Source organism: Acartia tonsa, chromosome 4, assembly GCF_053477335.1.
Source record: "Acartia tonsa isolate MP-2025a chromosome 4, ASM5347733v1, whole genome shotgun sequence".
In the NCBI taxonomy this organism is placed as follows: domain Eukaryota; kingdom Metazoa; phylum Arthropoda; class Copepoda; order Calanoida; family Acartiidae; genus Acartia; species Acartia tonsa.
Genome location: NC_137263.1, coordinates 37,656,349 through 37,680,422, shown reverse-complemented (window position 1 = coordinate 37,680,422; position 24,074 = coordinate 37,656,349). Strand labels below are relative to the sequence as shown.

Genomic DNA, 24,074 nt, shown 5'->3' with positions numbered 1-24,074 from the left:
AATGTACAAACATTAGAAAAAGAGAAATAAAACTTAGGAAAAAACATTTATTTTAACAGGTTTATAACACAATCATGATTTAATATTACAGTTTTCATCAAATACTACTTTTTGTCCTGTATTCAACATTACCAAAAATGACTCAAAAACTGGTACCTCAAATAAACAAATATACTTCAAAGTGCTTATTCTTGAAAAAAAGTTTAATTAAAAAATCATTTAAAGTTTAATTAAAAAATCATTTAATTACCGTGTATAAAAACTAAAGATATTGTACATTAATATTACTATATATTTTTTTCTGTATTCTTTAAATACATATTTATGCACTCGCAAATATAACATCCGGTTCTAACATTCACACGAAACTAAATACAATGTTTATAAAACATAATCTAGCTCGTAGCGGGCATACGAATTCTTGGTGTCGTTTGGTATGCGAGGGAACCCAGCGACTAGAGCGTCTTGTCCACCAATGTAGAGCTGGTTGTACACCTTCCAGTACACGTCGCGGACCTTGCGTGCTGGATGATATAAACCCTGCAGGACATACTGTAACACCTAAAATAGATTATAGAAAATAATTTTTAAAGTTTTTGCAATATTTTATTTTTACATTTTTAAGAAAGAATAACAAGTTTCTAACAAATTGTCATTATGTAAAATATTGTAACAATTGTACTTATAGTTGTGATAAAATTAATATGTCTTGAGAATTATATATACATGAAAATACTCTTCTTACTGGCTATACACCAGTCCCATTTGAAATATAAAGTAGAAAACTTAAGGATAAATTATATAAAAAAATACCTTAATGGGCCCTAGAGCCACCCGCATACCCTCGACCGCGTCCATAAATGCTTGAACCAAATGAGGTGAGGTCTCGAACACGTTAGGCCAGACAAAGTTCATGAGATGAATGAGCGCGTCCTCGCAGCCGAAGCCAAAGACGCCAAGCGCCATGTGCTTGATAGCGGCACACGCTGTCTGTCTGTGAACCAGGTCTCTGAATATAAAAAAAACTTACAATATTTTCTTTATGAAGACATATTATATATTGCTCTTGTTTGTATATGTGATTATTTATATGTTTTATTTATTATAGGTTGTGCCATGAAGATGTTGTTTATTGCTTATGTTGTTTAGTTATAAGTTTAATTTTATGATAATAAAATTATATCTATTTATGTTTAAAATGTTGTGTTTATTTATTTCTCGTATGACTTTGGTTTGCATTACTGGATTTCATTATGTTGACATTTCAGAGTGAATTTACCTATAGGGGTTTTAAATTATATGTTTTGATTCCAGATTATATTTAGCAGCTTAAAGATGGATGAGTAAAGTGTTGGTGTTAGCAGTACATAAGGGATCTGTTCCATAAAGGTATTTGGTGGTAATATCAGCTCTGATATATTTTTAACGAGTTAGTTCCAAGAAAAAAAGTTGTTCTTTCGATTTGGCGTAGAAAATAAGTATTTTTGTACCGAGCTATTAACATTTTTAATACAGTATCTTTAATACTCTCAAAAACAACATTAACAGTTTGGGATCGCGATCAATATTTCAACATAAAAATGATAATGTTTCCTTTAAAAACTGACAGTATGTTCTACTCCAAAATTTGGTTCAGAAACAATTTTACTTTGGAAGCCAATCTGTGTCCAACTAACCTGTCCATGAGAGCATCCTCGAGCAAAGGTGTGACCGCATAGATATAATCCTTGCCCATCTCTCCAATGTATTCAAACAAGAAGGATAAAGATTTCAACACTCCGTTCTGCACATTCAACTCTGGAACCTAGATTTATTAAATTAAGGTATAATTTTGATCAAATTATTATTAATAAGTATGAAGTTTCAAATATGTCCAACTCAAAGAATATAGCAATTGGAGAAAAACTATTCTGGCATTCAAAATTTAATACATTTTTTAGGTTATTATTGTTCTTACTGTTTTGATAATAAAAACGTTTAAAGAAGTTTTTTGTAACATTATTTCATTGTGGTCATAATAATTTAATAATAAAGTCAAAAGCGGTCTTACCCTGTATTCGTTCATAAGACCAGGTAGAACTGTGAATGGAGAACATGTCTCAGCCACAATAGCAATAGCAACAGTCGTACACACACGATTCTGACGCTCTTGAACCTTTAGATTGTTCAGCAGGGTTGCCAACACATCGTGGGGACTAAAAATAATAACTTTATTAAATTCAATGTAAGACAAACCTGATTTAAAGAATTACCTAAAGGTAAAGTCCTTTAAAAAGTGCAAAGTTAATTTAGAAAGTATAAAAAAGGGGCTTACCCAATAGCCTTTGCAATATAGCCAAAGGTGTTGACGGTAGCTCTACGAATAGCCTTCTTGTGAGCCTTGAGAAGCTCCAACAACTCGAAACAAATTCTCATCCATTCTCTAGCAGACACATACTCGGGTCCTAAACAAATGGAATTTATGAAAAAATAATAATTTAAACATTACCTACTGACTAATATATTTTAAATTCAAATCGGTAATTGTGTTAAATACAAAAAAAATCTATTTTTTCGGCAAATAATATTATTTTCTTAGGATAATACAACGTTGAAATGGGTAATGATGAAACTGTAAAAAAACTACCTCTGTCTGCAATTCTGCCCACCAGATCAATACAATTCTCCTGCACCTTCTCGTGCCTATTCTTCAGGATGGGAGTGAGACGGGGCAACAGGTCCTTGATGGGTGGGGTCATTTTGGTCATACCGATGACGTTCACTATGGCCTTGAGGGCACCGAGAATAGAGCCCAACACCTCGGGGTACTCCTCTCCGAGATACTCGTATAGCACAACCTAGGGTAGAAAACATTAGTATTTTCAATTTAAGTATCAACAATCAATGAAAAAATAGACAACAATTCATATTTTTTGTTATTGTTGTTCCCTACTAAAGTTAAAGATAAAAGTAAAAACAGAATTATATCAAAAGTTAAAATACAACAGTTTTTAGTGAATAGTGTAAATGAAGGTAAATACTTACTCCCAAATGACCCATCAACTTTTCTTCCTGGCATGTCTTCATGACAACAGCAATTCTGGAGATAAGATCAGCCGCCTGCTGTCTGACCTTCGCAGACTTGTTGTTCAACCTCCAGAGAATGGTACCACAAATCTGAGGCAGGTAGGGCTTCACCCTCTTACCCAAACTGTTGACAATAGTTCCGAAACCGTTCAGCATGACAACGTCCTCTGTTGTTTGTTCCTGAAATTATAAAATGTTAAGAGTTACTTTGACAAAATGTAATACTTGATTGACTTGTTCATTAAGGCCAAACTTGGTAAAATTTTAAATGAACATATTTTTAACATTTAGATAGTTTTGTAACGCTTGGTTTAATCAGTCAAAATATTTTTTTGTTTAAAAACTCGCTGGCTATTTGGTTCTAATATTGAGAGACTAAACATAATTTACCTGGAAAGCATACAAGATACCATCAATAAGTTGTTCCTCCAGCCTACTGTCAACATCCGATGCTCCAAGACCTCCCATGATCTTCTCAATACTCTCCATAACCATCTTCCTGTACTGTTCGTTTTCATCCTTTAAGTCGTCAACCAATCTGATAAACAAAGGTACAAACTTAGATTACATATTTAAAAGCCTAAATGATTTCATATGGTTTGCGCATAAAAAAAAGACGAAGATTTATTTGACAAGATTTGAATATCTATAAGTGTGACGGTTTATAAAAACTGGAAAACTTCAATTTTAAATATTTCACAAGATGTCAACTCCTTCTATTAAATGATAAATCTCTTTATTTAAAACGTTCTCTTTAAGTACCCCTTATAAAAAAATCCCAGTTAAATACTTATATTCTAATTTTAAATAAAAGTTTAGCACATTAAAGGATTTAAAATATTGAATCAATGTTTGTAGCTTTGCCTGTTAATGATTTCAGATGCCCCAACTCTGTTAGCAATTTCAACAGTCGTGTCCACCAGTTGACGATAATTACGTCTGTCCAACGCCATCCTGTGGTTCCAGAAATGCTTGAAAAACGGCGGCAAAATATCGTCCTTGATGTACTGTGCCTCCACACCGTCGGTGGAGCAGCACTGCTTCACCACCTTCAGCACAATTTTCTTCATCTCTTCGTCCGGGGACTGGAACTCTCTGATGAGGATCAACATGACCTCACGAGTGTAGTAGTTGGCATACTCAGCGTCCATAAGGGGGATAAGGTAACCGATAGCCTAAAACAGTCAAAACACATGATAATTTTTGGGTGTTCCTAAGCGATTACTACGAGGCAACATGCTGATAAGGACATTTAGTATTCATAAATTTCAAATAACTCATCATGGCATTTAACTATTTATAAATTCAAAAGCATTTACAAAATCTTGAAGCTTGATAAATAAGTTCGGCATGTTACGTCATAGTAAATAAGAGTTTGGAATAACCAGGGGTGTAGCTTTTAAAATGCTGTTTCTTAAAGACATTTAAATATATTACAATAAGTAGTTGCTTTTAGTACAAGTCCGTGTGTCGTTCACAATATCTCAGTCTTCGTCATCCAGAATATTTGCAGCTTTTCTCCAAATCGATGCCTTGCATTACATACATTACATAAAATATCCCAAACAAAGACATATTTTAGTAACCATATTTTCTTTAAATTGTCAAAAAAAATAAGCTACACCCCTGTGGTAAAAATAACTCTTAGTTTCACTTAGCAAGAAGAAGCTCACCATCGGAGGTCCTGAAAAGTTTAAACAGCTTCAATATCTTTGAGAAATGGTAGCTTTTTAAGTTTACTAGCGTTCAAAATCGTCTGTAGAGGTAAGATTCCAAATTATCAAGCAAATCGGCTACTAAACTAAATCCCTTGTCCCAAGTGGACATTTAAACTAGTTAATGTTTTTTTTTATTCTCAATTTTTAGTATATTACATTCAGAAGTCCATGTAAGGCTAATTTTAAAAGTTTACTTTTCTACTAAAACTGGTTTAGTCAGACAATACTTGATAAAATGAAAAATTACATGTCATTAATTTGCACAAAAAATTTCCTAATCGCATGATTGTATTATTTTCATTTGGCGACCAATAATCACTTTGATATAAGTTCAAATGGCAACTAAATGAAAAAAAGTATCCTTCTTTGGTGAATAAAGATATACTTTACAGGATATCTTAGCTTTCCATAACTCAGTTCTAGCGATTAGGCATTCAACAAAACTACAACACTTATAATCATTAATAACCATATTCTTCAATTTTTTTTTACAATGGCAAGGGTTAAATGGGAAATACTGCGTTCTCAATCTTTACTTTATTCATAGGTTCAAATACTAAACTTTAAACATACATAGCCAAAATATTAGGAAGGCACAGACAAACGTAAAATACAGATTCTTTGAAATGAACTTATAAAAAACTATCATCCAGCAAATAAGAATATTATCTACTCAAATAGCCCTTGCCATTGATTGTAGTAAAATTAAACTGTAATCTCACCTTGAGGAAGGCAGCCAAACCCTTGCCCCTGTGGGTTCTGATACCCTTCCAGAGCGGCTTCAACACAGAGTCAAAACTTTCGATACCATAGGGAGTGGCAGCTTCAGCCAGAGCGGCCAGGGCCAGCGCAGTGATGGTTCGTACTTTCTGCTGCTCGTCGACAAGACCGTGCTCAATGATTTCAACGAGTGCACGCAAGTGTGGGAGGATTGCACAACCCATGAGGATAGCAATCTGCTGGACAATCTTGATACCTTAATTGAAAAATAAATTTTAGCAAACAAATATTTACAATTCTATATTAATGTGAATAATTTAAAAAAAAATATTTTCTTTTTGCTTCTTGATTGAACTTGAACTACTAAAAAATTCTTACAAATATAATTTTAAAATGAACAAAGCTAAATACCTGTGTGTCTAGCTTGCCAAGACTTCTTGGATCTACAGACAGCCTTCAAGAAGGGCAACAGAGATGGAATACCCAAAGCAGAAGCTACGACAGCAAAAGCTCTGGCTGTTGTGTTTCTCACATACTCGTCAATGTTATCAATATCGGGTCTCATTGTGGAAATCATAGTAGCCAGACCGGCAGCCTTTGCAAGATTAGAAATAATTTCTCTGCCTTCAACACGCGCATAGTAATCTTCATCAATCAACAGTGGCTCAATGACGACCAAAATTTTGTGGACATACGGACGCACAAGATCGTCCAGTTTGTAAAGAACTCTGTCAATAACCTTCACCAACAAATGTCGCTCTTGATCCTCAAGTGTGGGTGACATGAGCAATGGCAAAATCTGGTTGAATAGCGGCCCTGCTCCGAATTCTCTTGCTTTGTCAGTAATTCTTCTTAATGCTGATTTTCTCATGGGTGGCGTTCCATTCTTAATCTTAAGCAACAGTTTCATGATGTTTCTTTCCTTCAGCTCTTCGGGAGATAACATTTCTTCGTCAACGTCCACGAGCAGCTTGTCAAAGTACTGAGCATCTTCGGGCTTCAAGAACGGCAAGTTCTGTCCCTTAGGCTGGTTATCTACAAACTTAGCAGATTTGTCCAGTGTTTCTGTCTGCATGTAGAATCCTTGAGGAGTTCCGCCTATCATAGGAGTAGGCGTTGCAGTTAACTTTCTTGCTGGCGTACGGATGGGAATGTATCCTGCAGGTGGTTGCAGAATTTTGTAGCCTGGCGGGAACATAGCGTCAAGTTCGTCATCCGACAACGGTCTGTTACGTTCATCAATCTCTCGTTCCCAGCGGAATGCCTGCATTTGCTCGGGTGTCATTGCCATCATCTGTGCAGGGCTTGGAGTTGCCATTGCCATGGCTTTCTGACCGACAGGTGTTACTCCACTTGGTGTCATCATGCTGGGAGTTGCACCGGCACCGGGTGTCGACATGCTGGGTGTTGCACCACTGCCAGGAGTCATACTTGGAGTAGCAGCACCCGATGGTGTAGCAGAAGGTGTCATGCTAGGAGTTGCACCAGGAGTCTCGTCCCAACGGGAGCGACGCTTACTTGCAGATGGTGTGGGTGTCTCAGACACTATTTTATCTCCAGGCTGAACTGATCTTGGAGTTTCAGCCCAACCAGCATTGGCTGGAGTCTCACCTCTGTCTGTTCTGGGTGTCTCATCCCACCTGTTACGTCTAGTGCTGGCACTGGGAGTAGCAGCTCCGTGGCCGGGAGTTTCTGCACCCATCTTATCTCTGCCAGGTGTAGTATGAGCTGGAGTGGGATCCCACATTCTAGCACCTGGAGTAGCATTTCCTGGGGTTTCTGATCCAGGATCTTTGCGACCTGGTGTCTCGGCCCAGGCAGGATTGTGTTGTGGCGTGCTGGCCTCCGCAAAAAATGCAGCAGCCGGCTTTTTAGCCGTCTTAGCGGTTGGTGTCTCATCTGTAGTCTGATCCCAACGGCCTTTGCGTTTAGGAGCTGCGGCTTTTGCAGCGCCATTGGTGTCCTGCGAAACGGCCTTTAAAGTTCCGTCCTTGGCCTTCTCCTGCATTTGTTTGCGGAAATCAGCCTCTGTTCCCTTCAGGGCGACTTCTCTCATAATTTCAGCATATCCTCTAGCGCCAACTTCGGGGGTTTTACCACCATCAGCAAAGAAATCCACTCTGGCGGGTGAGATCATTTGAGCCCGGCGTCTCGCCTGATATTCTGACTCACGTTGCGCCACGGTCGGCTTCTTGTGCTCGGCGAACGGGTCATAGTCGTCGCTGCCACGGGCAACATCATTAAGAAAGGCAACAGGAGCAGTGTATGACTGTCGCTGGCCAGGTCGCTGCTCCACACCACCACCGTCATCATCCTCATCATCATCCTGGCTGGCAATACTGTAGTTGTAACCTGCAAATGAGTATGAATCAAAATCTTATCACGAAAAGGGGTAAGTGCATGTACATGTGTCGATGACGCTGAGATTGTGAAATAACAACACAGAAAGCTAAACATTTCCCAGAAAGAAGTATAACATAGCTCGTCTGAACTATATTCAATAAGATACGAAATTGATAATTCTAATAAAGTGTTCTCGATACCTCGATTTCGAGAACTTTTCCCTAAATAGCCCCCCCCCACTATGTGCCCAGAATTCCAAAATAAAACAAAAACTCATAATTCTGTTAATTTTGCTTTAAATTGGGTAAAATCTTTTGGGTTGGGTCACTAATTACCCCAAGTTTTGATATCTTTAAAAAAACGGCGGCGGGATCGCCGCTCCCGCCGTTAACCGCCATTTTCCGCCGCCAAAAAAACAACATTATCTTAAATAATTCCAAATTGCCTAATTCGGCGAGAAATGCAAAAAAAAAATTTTGGCGGCGGCGGCTGTAAACGGCGGGCCCGCCGTCGTTTTTTTCAAAGTTACCAAAAATTGGGGTGATTAGTGACATCCAAAAACGATTTGGGTCTCAAATGATTCCAAATTGCCTAATTCAGCAAGAAATAAAAAATATTTTGGTTGTGGCGGAAAACGGCTGTGAACGGCGGTTCCGCCCCGGTTTTTTTTTAAGATACCAAAACTTGGGGTGATTGGTGACACAAACCAAAATATTTTACCCAATTATCTCTAAACTAAGGGAGTAGCTCCCAAAATAAAATTGATGGTATGTAGTGTTTCAAGTCACCACATTTTAACCCCCCCCCCCCCCCATACATAAATTATTAATTAAATACTTATATTATCAATTGATTTGTTTCAGGGAGGGAGGGGACATTGAGCTGTTTTGTAAAATAATTTACTGTAATTTTTCATTAAAAAATTGATCTGTTGCTGCTGCGCTACTTATAGACAAAACAATCCTTGTTTTAAAAATAAAAGCGAATACATCACAAATCACCCCAAAAGCACTAAAAACTTTAATCCAAAAGGCCTTGCAATCAAAGGACATATAGGACCTTTATCAGGGAGGAATGGGACATTGGGCTGTTTATCACTCTAGTCCCCAAAGTTTTATAATAACATTTTCTTGTTTGTTTTTTAAGTGGAGTGTCTTAACTTTTTAACCACTAAAGTGGAATAGGTTTTAGTTTTATCAAATTGAAACATTGAAGATGATATTCATTTGATTTAAAAACAATGGTAATTGATTAGAAGCAACAGGTTCGGTAACATAGCTTAAATAAATATTCCTAGGGGTGTGCATGGGGTGTCTCCCCCCACCCTCCAGGGGGGGGGGGGAGGGGCAAGGATATCCTTTAGAGACTTTAAGCAATAAGAATAAGGGATTGTATAAAAAAATTTTATCGAGAACTATAAATATCACGATAAATGATTTGTAAAAAGTTATTTCAATTTGTCTTTATTATGTAAAAATTGCTATAAAATGGGTCCGACCACACCTACAAAAATATGAAGAAAAAAATTTCAGCTAACGAGGCCGCCAGTGAAACCAACGGGATTCATTCACTGAGTGCCTTGGTTAAACATGTGTAAAGATCTGATATACGGCCTCGTTAGCTGAAAAAAGATCAAACTATTTGAAGTTGAGAGTATCATGACAAAATATTATAATTCCTGCTTCTTTAGGGGGGAATGCTTTGACATCAATTTTTTCATAAGTTTTAGAAGTAAACGTATAAAAATTAATTTAAAATCGTATAGTATTTTCAATAAGCTTTCAAAAAAAGGTATAATATATTACTGTAGCTCAATTTTTGGTAGTTTGACGATAATTTAAAGTTTGCATATAAAATGTAATTTCAATAGTCAGGCTTTATTACAAAATCCTAAATATCTAGGTAGGCTACTTCTAAAGGCTGTAAAATCATAAGTAATTGATATTATCACCTCTTGCTTTGGGAATCCTTCTCAAATATGACAAAGATTAACCTTAAACTATAAAAATAGTCAATATCCAAAATTGCATTTTTTGGAACCTTCGAGTTTTTGCATTGCCTGGGCACATAGTGCCCCCCCTACAAAAAAAATTTGCCAATTAATATATTTACAGCCCCCCCCCCAAAAAAAAAAGATTTACATTTTTTTCTTTATAACGAACATATATTTAGGAGATTAAAAAGGTAACAGATAACTATTCAACAATACCTAAAAAGGTAAGTATCAAAGACTAGGTAACTCTTGATTAGCCTTGTCAACGTTTGAAACTGATCAATAACACATAACAATATAAAAAATTACCATCAAATTTTCCTTTGCCTCCAGAGTAGATATCTTGATCAAACACACCAGTGTCTGTCAGGCCAATTCTTTCATCCTCTTTGGGCAAATCCTTTGGGAGGTTAGCGCGCTTTGCCTGTAGACTGGCTACTTGGGCCTCAAAATCTAAAAGAAATGTAAATAATGTATTACCCCTGCTTTTAAAGTAATGTTTAAATCTTTATGTAAATTACAATACATTAGCATAGTAACAAAAAAAGGATGGAGGCGGAGTATTTTAAACTTAATGTAAATATTCCACTCACAATTTCTTGATATTTAGATAACAGATAGGAATGAGTTTAGTATTAATAATGAAAAAAACCATGAAAGATTACCCTTAAACTTGTTATGGAATTTTAGAAAATAACATTATAAAATGGATAAAAATACTTATGGTACTTTACTTATGTAAAACAAACAAAATGTCTTTCCGTTGAACCGTCATTTTGTACAGAACGATTTCGTGATACGGTTATAGTCATTTGTATAATGTATATAGGAAATCCTATTAAATATAACGTAAAAAATAATTTTAAAGTTTTAAAATCATTGACAGCTATAAACACATTCTTAAAATTAACCCTAAAAATATCTAAATTCAGTTATTTATGCATTTTACGATGTAAAATCAAAATTTTATGAAAATAACGGTCTCATATATAATATATACAAAAAACGTTTTATTAAATACAGAAACAAATAATCAAAATATAAGCATAAACTATATTTACCTTCAACAGTTCTTGCAGGACCAGACATTTTTTATATTTTATATGATTTTTCTTCACAGTAGGAATCTAAATAGTAAACAATTAAGTTTATATTCTAAATTTTAGTGTTTTAATTTTTGTTTTGTTGTCTCTAGCGGGGCGCCATGTTGAAACTTGGTAAATAATGTATGAACAGAGCTGCCGTGTTGCGAATTTTTTTTAAATTTGAAATAATTATTTTAAAAAGTTAATCTAATATTACGTTTCATGAAAAAAAGGAATAATTCTAAGAGAAAAAATTATTATTAACATTGAGGAATTAAATTTAAAAAAAAATATGCGGCAACTCTGTTTCTGATATATAAGTACGAGATAAGCAAAGCAGAAAGAATGGCCCAACTCGGGCGAAGAGGTTTGGAGAATTTCAACATTATATGGAAGTAAATAAATATTATCAAAGACGATGAAAATATACTTGGAATGAAGGAAACTTTACAATTGAGAAAATTAGGAGTAAATCAACCAGTAAAAAAAAACAAGGATGACAACATCCATAAAAGCGAAGCTCTGAAATAGTAGGACAAACGGACATTAACACTAGTATAGTGTCAGAACTAAATAATCAGAATACATATGAATAAGAGTCAATGCAAAATTGTGAGTAAACTTGTTGTAAAACTTCTTGATACAGGATAATGTTTAAGGACATACTTACATTTCTAGGACTTGATTATGGAGTTGCTTTGCTTAAATTATTGTACTTTAATGTCCTAGCAATCAGTAAACCAAAAATCAAAACAATCGGATAATTAGATCACAATAAAAATATTTTGTTAAGAAAGTAAAAAATCAACATGTTTAAAATGGACGTACGGACATTCTGGTAATGATTATAGAGTTCTTACGCTTTCTAAATCGTACCTAATTACTACAGGAATCACCATGCAAAGTTTGAAATCTAACATGCCTAAATTAACGGAAAAGGCTATCTGTCTCGGACGGACCGACCCTAATTATAGAAAAGCTTCACTTTTAATAAAAATAATCACAAATACCCAGGGAGAGAACGGATATAGTACTATTATAGTGCCCTAAGATATGTAATCATATTGGGCTGTTTATTACATTAGTCCCCAAAGTTTTATAACAACGCTTTCTTATTCTTAGGCTTTTAGAAATTTGAATTGTTGGTTTTATTAGACCATTGAGTGTACAAACGTTTCAACCACTAATTGTGATCTAAAGAAGAGATAACTTTGCTTATTATTATTCATCATTGAGGATGTACATCAATTTATAGGCCATTGCCTTATTCTATTAGATCTCTGTAAATATACTGTTTCTGTCCCTTTATTTTTTTCCTTAAAGAAAGTGATAAAAAAACAACCAAAGTTAATTGTCATTATCAATAGGTAAAGAAGCTACTCAGCTCTGTATAATATAAATAATTGCCCGTCTCTCTGCTGTTCAATTTAAATTACTATGTACCTGGATTTGAATTATTCCTTCCTGACTGGAAATAAGACCAGCTGTTTACTGCCCTTCAAACTTCTTCAAAATATTTATAATTTAAAGTCTGAAAATATAATAATAATAATAGTAATAATCATAGCCTAGGTATCATAAGAATAAATTATAAATTGTACAAAATTCTAGTTTTAAAGGAAGCAATAATGTATAGAATAATATGTTTAGTATCTTTTTCAGAATTCAAGGGAATGGGGGGCAGATGTGCAACTTTTGACAAATCTAACCTTTAAATTGGTCTAAAAGTAAATCAAGTGTTGCCATGATAGTTTTTGATTATTCCATGTGAAAAAAAACTACCATACCAACTCAAGGATTTAAAATTCCTGTTTTTGACCATTTTTTTGTGTTTTAGGCTGGATTTTAAGGGTGACAAATCTACCAATACCTTTCTTTATATATTTTGATATTATAAAATTAATTAGCTGATTTAAATTTTACTTTTGTTAAGTAGATTTTTATCCATGAGTTCTATTAAAAATACAAAATTACAATAAAAAATCTAGCGACAAAGAAGCTTTGCTCTTAGTGCTAAGATTTAATAGAAATACAGTGTGTTTATTTTTATGAACCAAAAAGTAGTGATTAGTTTATCCAATCTAATTGATAATAATCTAGGTATGTCACATTAAATTAGTATTAAAACTTAATTCAAATTTTAATTAGGAATCATTTTAGTCTTAAAAACTAACACATTGTATAATATTTATATAAAAAGGGGTTACAACTTATTAACATTGAATAAAATGTTTATTTTCATAAAAAATCACATTGTCAAAATTTTATGTTTTTCTCTAATATTGTTAACAGAAAATACTCCTCAAAATATTTCTTATAATATATATGTAGTTTAATAGTAAGCTTGGGTGTTTACAAAAAAAATGTATTGATTAAGATTATGGATAAATACTAGAGAACATGTATAGGTATAGATTGCAGGGAGATACATTTAGAGAAGTTTAAATAAGCTTATTAGGTTTATGTATATGTAGATTTCAATGTTTTTTATCTTAAATTTCAAATAATCATGCAAATAAGATTTGGATTAAACTTAAATAAATTAAGAAGTGGTGCATTTGCGTAATCATCAGCAATTATTAGTGCTTGTGTAAGTTGTTAAGGAAAGTGCAAAATATTTTATCATTAGACTAAATTTAACATTCCATTTAGCCTTTTATGTAAAACTCAAAAATAAATAACCTAAAATTAATAAATGATGCACATTTAAATAACTAAAATTTGTTATTGTTGTAGGCACATAACTATGTCATTGTAAGGTTAACTGGATAAAATCGAACTGGATTCTAAATTAAAATTTTCCTACAATAGAATTAAATAAAAATGGGAGAGGAGGCTGAGAACTTAAATAAAACTATTTAATTTATAAATTTATGAGATTCTGCTATTTTTAATTAACCAAACATAATCGAATAAGATTCAAAAATGTTTATAAAAAGACTATTATTAATTTAATGTATAAAACATTGCATTTTATAAAAATTAAAAATTTTCAGTTAAAAAATGTTATCTCCATTTGATGGCATCTTTGTATGTGTATAAAAAAGTTATACAACATTATTTCACAATAGAGAAAAATGTTAAAGTTACTCAAACTACAACACTCCCCGTTTATATTATTCCCCAATGACATTTAAATATTTCTAACCACTTGGTGTATGTAAAATCCATTATTTTTCTCTTTTCTTTTAATGTAAAGCTAAAAAGTTTTTTTTGTACATTTTGTAAATGTTTATCTTATTTTGTTTATTATTAAAATATTTTTTTGTTTTAATAACAACATTTAGATTAAATAAAAATTGTAATAAAATTGCTTGTTTAGATTTATTCAACAGCAAATCCACAAGTTTCCTCGACAGCCTGAGTCAACTTGTCTGACATCTTCTCATATGTTTCATATGGAGGTAGATCCAACCTGTTGAAGCAGGTGTGGGCCTTGGGCAGGTTGTTAGAATCAACATCCACCAGGTGCAGAGTAAACAGACGTGGCCCTGCAGCACCTGTAGATCCCTGAAACAATGAAATCAATTAAATTAAATATCTTGATCAGGGGTGTATATTCTGCACAAGATTAATTTTTTTCCCCTGCTGCAAAATATTTCATTATTTTCCCCTCCTAGTTTTTTTCCAGCAAGGAAGGGAAAAAAGGATTTTTTTTAGAAATCTTTATTTTATTCATATTATACCCCCTACCATATTCTTTTAGTTTTTTCACCAAGGAGGGAAGAAAAATGGAAACAAATGTTCTCAGTTCTCTTAATTTTCACATTCCCCCCCCCCCCCCCAACCAAATATTTTTTATTACCACCCCCCCCCCCCTTTAGCAGGGTCAACCATGCAGAATATATACCCCTTATAACTTTGGAAAGGATTAGTATTAAAACAAAATTTTTTTCCTATGGTGTTCTTTTTCAATAGTAAACCAATCAATAAAGAAATAATGGGAAAAATTCAAACATATATCTTACTGGTGGAAAAGCTGGACAGACAAATAGTTTTCTTTCAGTGGCAATCTATCTACATCGAGTTTCGTGTCATAAAAAATCTCAGTTCCTTTTTTGTCACTTATGTCAGAACAAAAAAAGAGCGAGCAGATTTTATTTTTTTACTGTAAAAATAACAGCATTTTAAAGCTAATTTTAACTGATAAATTACATGTCTATGTAATTAAAAAATATATTATATGTCAAACACGAACTTACCTGTAAAGCTTTGAATCCCTGGAGTGGAACTCTGCTGGAACCTGTTACAAACTGTAATAATCTGGCTCTCATCTCCTCGTTGTATCCTTCCACAATTTGCCAGAACCAGACAACCTATACATTAACACATTAAATAGTTTAATAGAGTGGACTCATCGTTTTCATAAAGAACGTGTCCTAACTTTTGTTATTTTGTTTTAACCATTCGTGACGAGCTCCCACAGTTCAAAGTTTTGATTCACCGGGCTTCGACAAAATAGATTTATTCAATAAGGGGGGGGGGGAGGTTTAATGCAACCATCTCGTAATCACTGATTAAATGGCACTTAGAATTCGAATTTTGATCTGAAAGGGGTAGTTTCACGAAATGCATTTGAACTTAATTTAGTGAACCGCGTATTTTTTCTTAGTTAATGGGGTAAACTACATTTAAATAGCATATATTTGAAATGAATTCAATTTTCTACCATGTAGTTTTTAAAATATCAAGACCTGAAAATTGTCTTTTTGTGATATATGAAATTTAAAAAGACAATTTTCAAGTCTTGATATTTAAAAATTATGTGGTAGAAAATTTAAATTTTTTCAAATATATGCCGTATAAATGTAGTTTAACCATTTAACCAGGATAAAATATGCGGTTCACTAAATTAAGTTCAAATGCATTTCGTGAAACTACCCCTTTTGCATGAATAATCTTTTGTAGGTCTATTTTCCCTAAATCGAACAAAAAGTTGGAAAAGTAACGGCTAACGGCTGATGGATCAGCCGTTTTGCCATTTTTATGGGCTAACTTAGGAAAATTAGTCACGAAACCTAACTCCACATAATACTTTTTGTGGCTCAAAAACCTTAACAAACGGTTCTAGCCGGTAGCTGTTGGTACTAGAAATTTAAAAAATGGTTATTGCTATTATTTAACATGAATTAAAAAAAAAAATATTAGGGAAAATAGACCTACCAAGGATTACTCATGAAAAATTTCAGATCGAAATTCGAATTCTAAGTGCATTAATTCTAAGTTGCATTAAACCCCCCTCCCGCCCCTTATTCAACAGAATTTAAAAAGTAAGGTGTCAAATTAAAGATCTTAGTATTTTTGTTCATAATGGTAATTTTCTTCTTTTTTTTTTGTTGCGTTTTAGTATCTTAAAACCAACTTAATTTAAAAAAAAAAACTTAAATTACTTCAAAAATAAGAGGTCAACAAAAAAAACCGATTGCAGATCTAAATTTTATGGATCATTTTACATATAATACTTACTAAAAGCACCGACTAGCGGTTTAAAAAAATCGCACAAGTTAGGACACCTTCTTTATTTGATGATTTAAAAAAATACATTTTTCCATTTAGATACGAGCTGAATTAAATATTTAGAAAAAATCTGATTTTCAAAGTAAAAATGATATTCAAGTGAAGTAGAAACAACTAATAAACAAATCATTTAGGTAAAGTCTATAACAGAAAATCATGCTTCTTTAGAATATTGTCTAATTGATATACATAGTTCTTGCAGGGTGATCATACATAGATCCTCTCCATGCAAATTTCCATTTTCTTTGTACTTGACTTAATAGACGTAAAATTGTATTTTTTTTAGTGTAAGCTCCACAAACCTGTTTAGTTTCTGGTTGACAATTTTTCAGTCTTGTGTTGCCTTTCCAGTCCTCGAGGTCAATTTTGCCAAGGCCCCCAATAACCAGCTCCAGCTCTCTCTCGTCAAAGCTCTTGAGCAGCTGCTGTGGGATGAGCTCGTTGAAGCCCTTCTGCAGGGCCAGAAACTGGGGCTCGATCCCGTGCATAAATCTGAAATTAAACCTTGGGTACATGCGTTTTCTTTTCATGTAGAATTTATCTTAATAAAATCAACAAAAAGTGTGGATTTTGCAGCAACTTTAAAAGCCATTTCTCATTAAATGAATTATTTGGTCTAACTACGCGATTTTTTTTGTTTTTTAAATCTTAAGATTAGTCGAAAAGTTAATCTATTTAAATACCTGTAATTAACGTATAATTTGACATATTCTCTTTTGTTGCTATCTGTTACTGGAATGTTACGTCCGTTCTTCTTCAACTCATGAACCTAAAAAAAATTATTTTAATACAGCCAAATAATTGGGAGAGAATTGAATGTAAATAATTCATGACTAACCGGCCAAGCTTGTCCCTTTAAGCAGGGTTTCGGATCCGCATTGATTTTTTGCGGATCCGGATCCGGATCCTCAAAATTTGGTCAGTGCGGATCCGGATCCTTGACAATAAAAATAAAATCACCAAACCTTTCAAAAAATATTTATTCTTAATTTGAAGTCAAAAATACTTTTAATTTTCAAGTCTTACCCTAAACCTTAAAGATTGGCTCTCATCAAGAGAATGTCTGAGATTTTATATAAATTTAGGTAGATTTTTCCATTTTTTCCTCATTTTTTTGAGTCCAAGGATCCGGATCCGGATCCTTGGACTCGAAAATATGCGGATCCTTGCGGATCCGGATCCAGATCCGGATCCGAAACCCTGCCTTTAAGAGAGAAATTTACTAGGTATTGGTAGGTATTATTTGAGACAAAAATCCCCTTGTTTTGGACTTAACATATTTAATATGTCATCACTGTAACTAATCAAAACAAAATCTAAGTGTCAAGTGCCAAGAGTTAATTTAGATAAGCTATTTTGTTGTTATTATAACCTAACCTTAATACATCCAAATCTATCATGTTCAACACTAAAGGTGGTATCAATAATGTCAGTAATATCATTCTGCAGCATCCATCTCAGTGAAGTGTACAGGTTCGGGTCCACGCCCTCAATGTCCGCCAGGTTGATGGGCTTGTTCAGAAGCATTTTGTAGAATGGCATGGTGAATCCACCATCAATGTAATGCCCGTGGAAAACTGCAATGCCTGAAATTTCAAATTTCTTTATTATATTTTCATTTAAAAGTTATACCTAGGTACTTATCTATTTTTAAGTGGAAAAATATTATTACGTAAAAAAAATTCTCCTAACTTTATCCACCCCAACCTTTTTCCATTGCCATGTGGGGCAAAGGAAATTGTTCTAAATAATAGAATTTGTTTCTTGGTAAAGGAAATCTCTTATAAACTTTTTGCAAGCATAGCAAGGTTAAGCAAATTAATTAAAATTTTTAATTACCTATAATTCTTCCAACAAAATGGAAGTAAGAAAGATGATCCGGGTTTATGGATGAGTCGGGATTTATTTGAAGGGTGTAAATATCATCTCGACTAAAATATTTAGATTAATTTAGGTAGAATTAGAGAAACTGCTGAGAGGCTGTACACTAAAAAAATTAACAAAATATTGATTAAAATCTTAAAAATTTAATAAAGAGCTAATACGTCACTAAGTTAAACATAAAACTTGGCTTTTTATAATGCAAATAAAAACCATCTCTAAAATACTTTTATGCAATATATTTTTGGCTTAAAAATTCCATACTTCAAATTCAAATTTTTTTAATGATAAGTATTTTTTATAAGTTGCCCATCTCACACTAGATAGATATTAACTTGCAACTCTCTCTAGATAATATAGTTTGTGTAAAACTTGTTACCTGTATTGAAAGAGGCCGTAATATGGGTTGAGCATCTCGTGTGAAAGGAGGTAGAGCCACTCTCTAGCCACTCCACCATAATCCAAACCTTCTTCTCCTTTAAACTTTACCATCAATCTCTTTCTCATGTCTTTTGGCCTCATTTTCACAACCTTAACAAGGTTAATAGTCTTGATGAAAATATCTAAGCTTTATCATAAATGATCCTTAACAAAAATTAAATATTAAAAACAACTAGGTATTCTACAATAAGACTTTTAAAAAAAACTCTAGGTACCTAATAAACTGTTACTTTAGTTAAGTATGTAATATCAATTGTAAGGGCAGGAAGTATGCCCATAGACAAGGGCGCACTTTAATGGCATAGCCCAAGTAGAAGTTAATCATGTATTCTAATTTTGATCATTCAATCTTTAACACATAGATTTGGGCGCATCAATAACAATTATGTTGCCAATAGACAGGAAATTAATGGTAAAAAAACACAGAATCAGGCCATTATAGATGATCCTTGTAAAAGAGAAATCTAAAACTTACCATTCTGTATGAATCCTCAAAGACCTCCTGTCTGGAAACCTCTAGCCTGCAGTGACCGGAAGGAGGCCTTAATTTGCTAATCTCCGCCCTTAAAACCTTCATTTTTGCTACAAGGTCACGCTTGTATTTGGGAAGACACTCCTCATTTTCAAAGAGGAATTTGGATGAATTATTCTTCGAACCACTACTACTAGAAGTTAATAAAATATTTTTATTTAGAAATGAAATCTACCTAATTTAAAAAAAAACCTTAACATATTTTAGAGAGTTAGAGAGAATTTTTAATCGATGAAAAAAACTAAAATTAAAGAATACGATACAAAAAAATATTTCATCCCTTAATAGATTAAGTCTACCAGCATGCATATGCTGAGATGGTCCGTTTGACATGTTACCACTCGTTGGAGTTGAAGCTGTCGTTGTTCCAGTAGTGGTTGGACTATTACTTGACGAAGTTGAGTTAATGCGTAGAGCGCTAAGATTCGGCAGTATATGAGCAGCGCGTAGATTGGTAACATCCGATGATACTGACACTGGTGGCTGAACGCTTCGTTGTCCTTGTGGCGCGGGATAGGGATCCAGTGCAGCCGCAGCAGATAGACAAGACATTACAAGTCCATCAACCCTGTCTCTTGATTCTGTTTCTGTTGCATTAGATTGATCATCACTTTGAGGCTCAGGTGTAGTTTCAGTATTGGTTGCTGAATCCAGCATGGCTGGTGCAGATGGTTCTACTGATACTCTTGCGTCACCGTCTTCAACATCAGTCTCTTCTGATTCAGGAGTGTTAACAGGAGCCAGTGCAGCTAAAGGCATAACAGCAGGCCTAGGTGGAAGTTCAGGAGGAACGGCGGAAATATTTTCTATTTCTGAGAGATTCTCGGGTAAAGTATTTTCGGTGACCTCTTCGGCAATATCAGGTTCTGTGCTAGCCACAGAAGTACGACAGGTGTGACTACTTGAAGTTGTTGCCGTTGCAGTGTTTGATGCTACTGAAGAAGAGTGTGTAGGCGTTGATACAGGTGTGTTGACACTATGAGATGATGTTGACAGAATTGGCGCTCTTGAGGATGGAGGAGTTAATGATGAGTCTTGATCTGAGACAGGTAAAGGAGGAAGTGGCCGACTAGTCTGAAAATTAAAATAATATGAGTTCAATTAGATATACAGTCTAGTTTAAGTAAATAATATAATTTTTAAGAATAAAATTATAGATATCGGATGAAAAGATGTATGAAATAACCTTTGTAGCAGTATTGTGAGGTGGAACAGCAGGTGGCTGTTTCACAGGAGACACCAGGGAAGCGGTTACATTAGTATTAGCACCAGTTATAGTTGAGCCACCATTAGTACCATTCACGGCAGTAGTGGTAGTTGCCACAGCACCTATGGAAGAAGTATTAGATTGCGAGCTGATAGCAGCCAACAGCCTAGAATCCATTTGGCTAAACTGTTGAAGGGAGTTGTTGTTGTTGAAAGAAGGAGTTGAATTTGAAGAGGTTAATCTATCACTGGGCTTCTTTTTAAAGGGGGATAGTATGGTGTTTTTATTGTCTGACTTGCCTGAAAAAATTAATAATTTAGGTACATATTTAATCAAAATAAAAAACTGCTAAGTACATGTTAATTGAATTGCTAGGTATCTAAAGAATCATGAACTAAATCATAAACATAAGCTTTTTCAAGATTCTCGTGTAAAGGACGTAATATATTCAAAAATCGTTCTCAAAATTCCAATACAATAAAAATGAAAGAATAATTAAAAAGAGACATAAATGCAAGAACAAAGATCGAAATAGGTATTGTTTTTTATTCGCAAAATTAAGGAAGTAAAATCAGAAAGAGTTTCCATTTTTAAAATGATGTGTACCTGAATTCTCAATACTATCACCAACACTACAAACATCTTGTCCATCTCTACCGTTGGTAGAAGGACTACTTCCTCCTGGATCACTATCCATAGACCGGGTTCGCAGTAGGTCGCGCAACAAATTACCATTTAGCCGTGGATCCGTAAACTGGGTTGTTCTGTTGTGGTGGTTGACAAAGTAGGGCCGTCCGGTGGACGTCTCTCTTTCTTCCCATCCGGGTGGCAGTGCGCCCAGATCCAGGCCGTCAGGAGCTACAATGTCACGAGGGATGCGAGGATCATGCCAAGTTGAAACACCGGTTGGCATGTGGTGAAAATAAATTTGCCCCTGATAAAATAAATAAATAATGGAATTAAATCCTTTCAAAGATTCAATTACTATCTTAATTATTTTTGTCATGGTGAAGAACAATACCTAATAAAACATTTGATACTAAATTCGTTTAATTTTTATACTTAGAATTATACATAGAATTACTGTTAGGTTGTTATCTAACCAAAAAATATAAAATTAATTTACCTGATTAGTAGTTCTCATCTGGAATCCGTCTGGTAAATCATCTGGTTGATGAAGAACAGTTCGGGATAAAAATCTTTGTTTGTTGCTGCTATCAATTTTGCTACTCGACTGAGGATTCTCCTAAAATAGAATTTTATCAAATAATAATATTTTTTAGTTTATATTGGTTTAACAAAATAATATGAACTAAAACACTTTAATTATACAAGCTTTACCTTTGAGGGTGTTTGATTTTTAGCGTTATAACCCATTGATATATTTCCGTTATCGGTGTTATCACTACTATCTTGTCTAATAATGGAGGGGGCTGGATGATCATCAGGGGCTCTGCCATTTTGCGGCGGTGGAGTCTGTGGTTGCTGAGACTGTAGACTAGTATTAAGATGAGAACGTCCTAAACCACCCGTACTGGCAGTCGTACTAGCAGTTGGCGGCGACGGCGGTTGAACAAATGGCGGACTAGTATCAGACTGATTATGTGGCGGTGATAAACTTTCTTCGGCAGCAGATAACCGAGGCGTAGCTGATTCTGAGGCGGGGCGAGTAGGGCGCTCCCATTGCGTTGTGCGTAAGTAATGGTTGACATAGTAAACTCGGCCAGCAGTTGTGCGCCGTTCCTCCCAACCCTCTGGCAAATCCATAGGACAGGAAAGATTGCCCAATGGGTCAACAACAGCGTTGTGACTGCCGATGCCATGACCATCGCGGGACAACAATGATATTACAATCTGTCCCTTCACTAATAGAGGGTTATTATTGTCAGACACTAAATCCAAGCGTTGATATCCAGTGTCTTTTAATCGGTTGATACTGTTGTTATGCAATCGTACACAGCCAAGGAAACCATTGCTCCCACTCCCCTTCTTATGTGCCTTTTTATCATTCCACACACTAATTGTTATAGCGTCCGACTTGCCAATGAACAGGTCAAAATGTTGATTCCATTTAGGATCAAGCGTGTTTTTTGCCGATTCAGTTGTGTGCGTCTGTCCCGACCCATCAACTGTGACACGCACAAAGGGGTCGGGAAGACGAAAGAGGTCACGCTTGGCTAAGTTCCGGGCGCACAATATTGTGACCCGGATTTTTAAAGCTCCTGACCGGCTCATCCTCGCTGCACCAGATGCAAAAGCAAGAATTTAAAATCTTGATTAAAATACATTTTAATTTGTTTTCATATATCTGAAATAGAATTATTTTTAGATAACCTCTCTATACGAACTTTAAAACAATAATGGAAATCCACCCGAGATAATGTTGGACATGGATCTAGGTAATCTTAATAGATACCTACAAAGTCAAAATGACTTTGATCTGATCGTTCCCGTGATTCCGTGTGGGAACAATCATTGCCACATGATTGATTAAAAATTGATCACTATTGGTACGTACTAGTAGTTATTTTTTTTATTGTATCTTTAATGTAATTCAACTTCTTGGGAAAAGTATTTGCTTCGGTGGAATATCATTTAATACAAAAAATGCCATGGCTTGAACCGGTTATAATTAATCCTTTGGATATATTACCTAATCGGGGTTGAAGCCAGATAGGAAAAAAATCCACCCATCCACAATTAAATTTCTTTTTCTTAAAACTTATAAACAATAAACTATAATGGTGGGTCGAATAACACCCCTTTATTAATAAAAAAAGACCCAGTGCCCTTTACAGCCACAAGTTCAATTTAAATAATAGGAAACTATTATATTAATGTTATTATACATGATAAACACCAAAATGCATGCATAAACAAATATATAATTAAAATTATTGAAAAACACTTAGTTTCCATTTAAGTTGCAACAAAAACACCTCTAATCATTAAATCAACAAATTTTACAACAAATACAAATTATACTTGACCTAAATTAATTTAACAACATTGCAGAAACAACAATTATTTTTCTTTGTATATAAATAAAATCATAATGCGCAAAAATTTAAGGACAAAGCCATTATTTGATCAATAACATCCATAATTTTTAATAGAACTACAAAAACTATATTTAATACGGCTAATTTTGTAATATTTTTAAAATCTATGATAAATGAAATCAAACATAATTTAGTAAAAATATATAAAATTGCAAAAATTTTGATATCAACTTACAATGCCGCGTTAAATTTTCATTGCTGTCCTAGAAAGAAGATACAATAGGTTTAAAAAGATTAGATGCCAAATCAAATTATATTACTAATGAGAACAAAGTATAGAAACAATACGACGACGTTAATGGTTAGATTTATAGAATACACAATTTCTTTCAAAGGGGTATTTTTTATCATTTCATCCACAGCTAATAATACAGGGAGGGAGAGGACATTAAAATGTTTATTACATTAATTCACAAAGTTATATTGTCTTATTCGTTGGCATAACAAATTTGGGAACTTTAATAAAATCTTAATTGGTTGATTCATTATGTTAAGTTTTCAAGTGTTTC

At 34.1% G+C, this 24,074-nt stretch overlaps 3 protein-coding genes across 15 annotated transcripts in view; 1 reads left to right on the top strand and 2 right to left on the bottom strand.

Annotated features, from left to right (window-relative positions):
- Rpt2 (26S proteasome regulatory subunit Rpt2) overlaps positions 1–24,074 on the top strand; it is a 123,485-nt gene that overhangs the window by 26,777 nt on the left and 72,634 nt on the right. The gene's annotated exons all lie outside the window — the stretch shown is intronic.
- Positions 34–12,459, bottom strand: Sf3b1 (splicing factor 3b subunit 1). The gene is made up of 14 exons (XM_080157938.1): positions 12,369–12,459; positions 10,902–10,967; positions 10,150–10,293; positions 5,916–7,856; positions 5,507–5,760; positions 3,931–4,241; positions 3,457–3,604; positions 3,025–3,246; positions 2,627–2,837; positions 2,315–2,444; positions 2,051–2,195; positions 1,677–1,804; positions 814–1,009; positions 34–561 (listed from the first exon to the last, which is right to left on the bottom strand). Exons 2-14 carry the CDS (start codon positions 10,927–10,929, stop codon positions 382–384), a joined length of 4,038 nt encoding a protein of 1,345 aa, XP_080014064.1. The 5' UTR covers positions 10,930–10,967; positions 12,369–12,459; the 3' UTR covers positions 34–381.
- Positions 12,456–24,074, bottom strand: Smurf (SMAD specific E3 ubiquitin protein ligase). Of its 12 annotated transcripts, XR_013878870.1 has the most exons (15): positions 21,845–24,074; positions 21,630–21,749; positions 21,110–21,437; positions 20,483–20,802; positions 19,579–20,370; positions 19,240–19,431; positions 18,703–18,854; positions 18,282–18,373; positions 17,820–18,028; positions 17,126–17,211; positions 16,745–16,934; positions 15,128–15,241; positions 13,100–14,435; positions 12,790–12,938; positions 12,456–12,617 (listed from the first exon to the last, which is right to left on the bottom strand). XR_013878870.1 is itself a non-coding variant. In XM_080157939.1 (13 exons), exons 1-13 carry the CDS (start codon positions 22,736–22,738, stop codon positions 14,250–14,252), a joined length of 3,675 nt encoding a protein of 1,224 aa, XP_080014065.1. In that variant the 5' UTR covers positions 22,739–24,074; the 3' UTR covers positions 12,456–14,249. The 12 variants fall into 12 exon arrangements, 2 of the variants coding, with proteins under 2 accessions (XP_080014065.1, XP_080014066.1); XR_013878867.1 differs by having other exon boundaries at positions 12,745–14,435; XR_013878869.1 differs by having other exon boundaries at positions 12,790–14,435.

Excerpts from the sequence above, each read along its gene's own strand:
- Smurf (XM_080157939.1), bottom strand. The coding sequence starts at position 22,738 with ATGAGCCGGTCAGGAGCTTTAAAAATCCGGGTCACAATATTGTGCGCC. Across the intron at positions 20,371-20,482 it reads CTCACAATACTGCTACAAAG|ACTAGTCGGCCACTTCCTCC; the intron begins GTTATTTCATAC and ends TTTAATTTTCAG. Across the intron at positions 17,212-17,819 it reads ATAGATTTGGATGTATTAAG|GTTCATGAGTTGAAGAAGAA; the intron begins GTTAGGTTATAA and ends AATTTTTTTTAG.
- Sf3b1 (XM_080157938.1), bottom strand. The coding sequence starts at position 10,929 with ATGTCTGGTCCTGCAAGAACTGTTGAAG. Across the intron at positions 2,445-2,626 it reads GGGCAGAATTGCAGACAGAG|GACCCGAGTATGTGTCTGCT; the intron begins GTAGTTTTTTTA and ends CCATTTGTTTAG. Across the intron at positions 1,010-1,676 it reads GAGGATGCTCTCATGGACAG|AGACCTGGTTCACAGACAGA; the intron begins GTTAGTTGGACA and ends TTTTATATTCAG.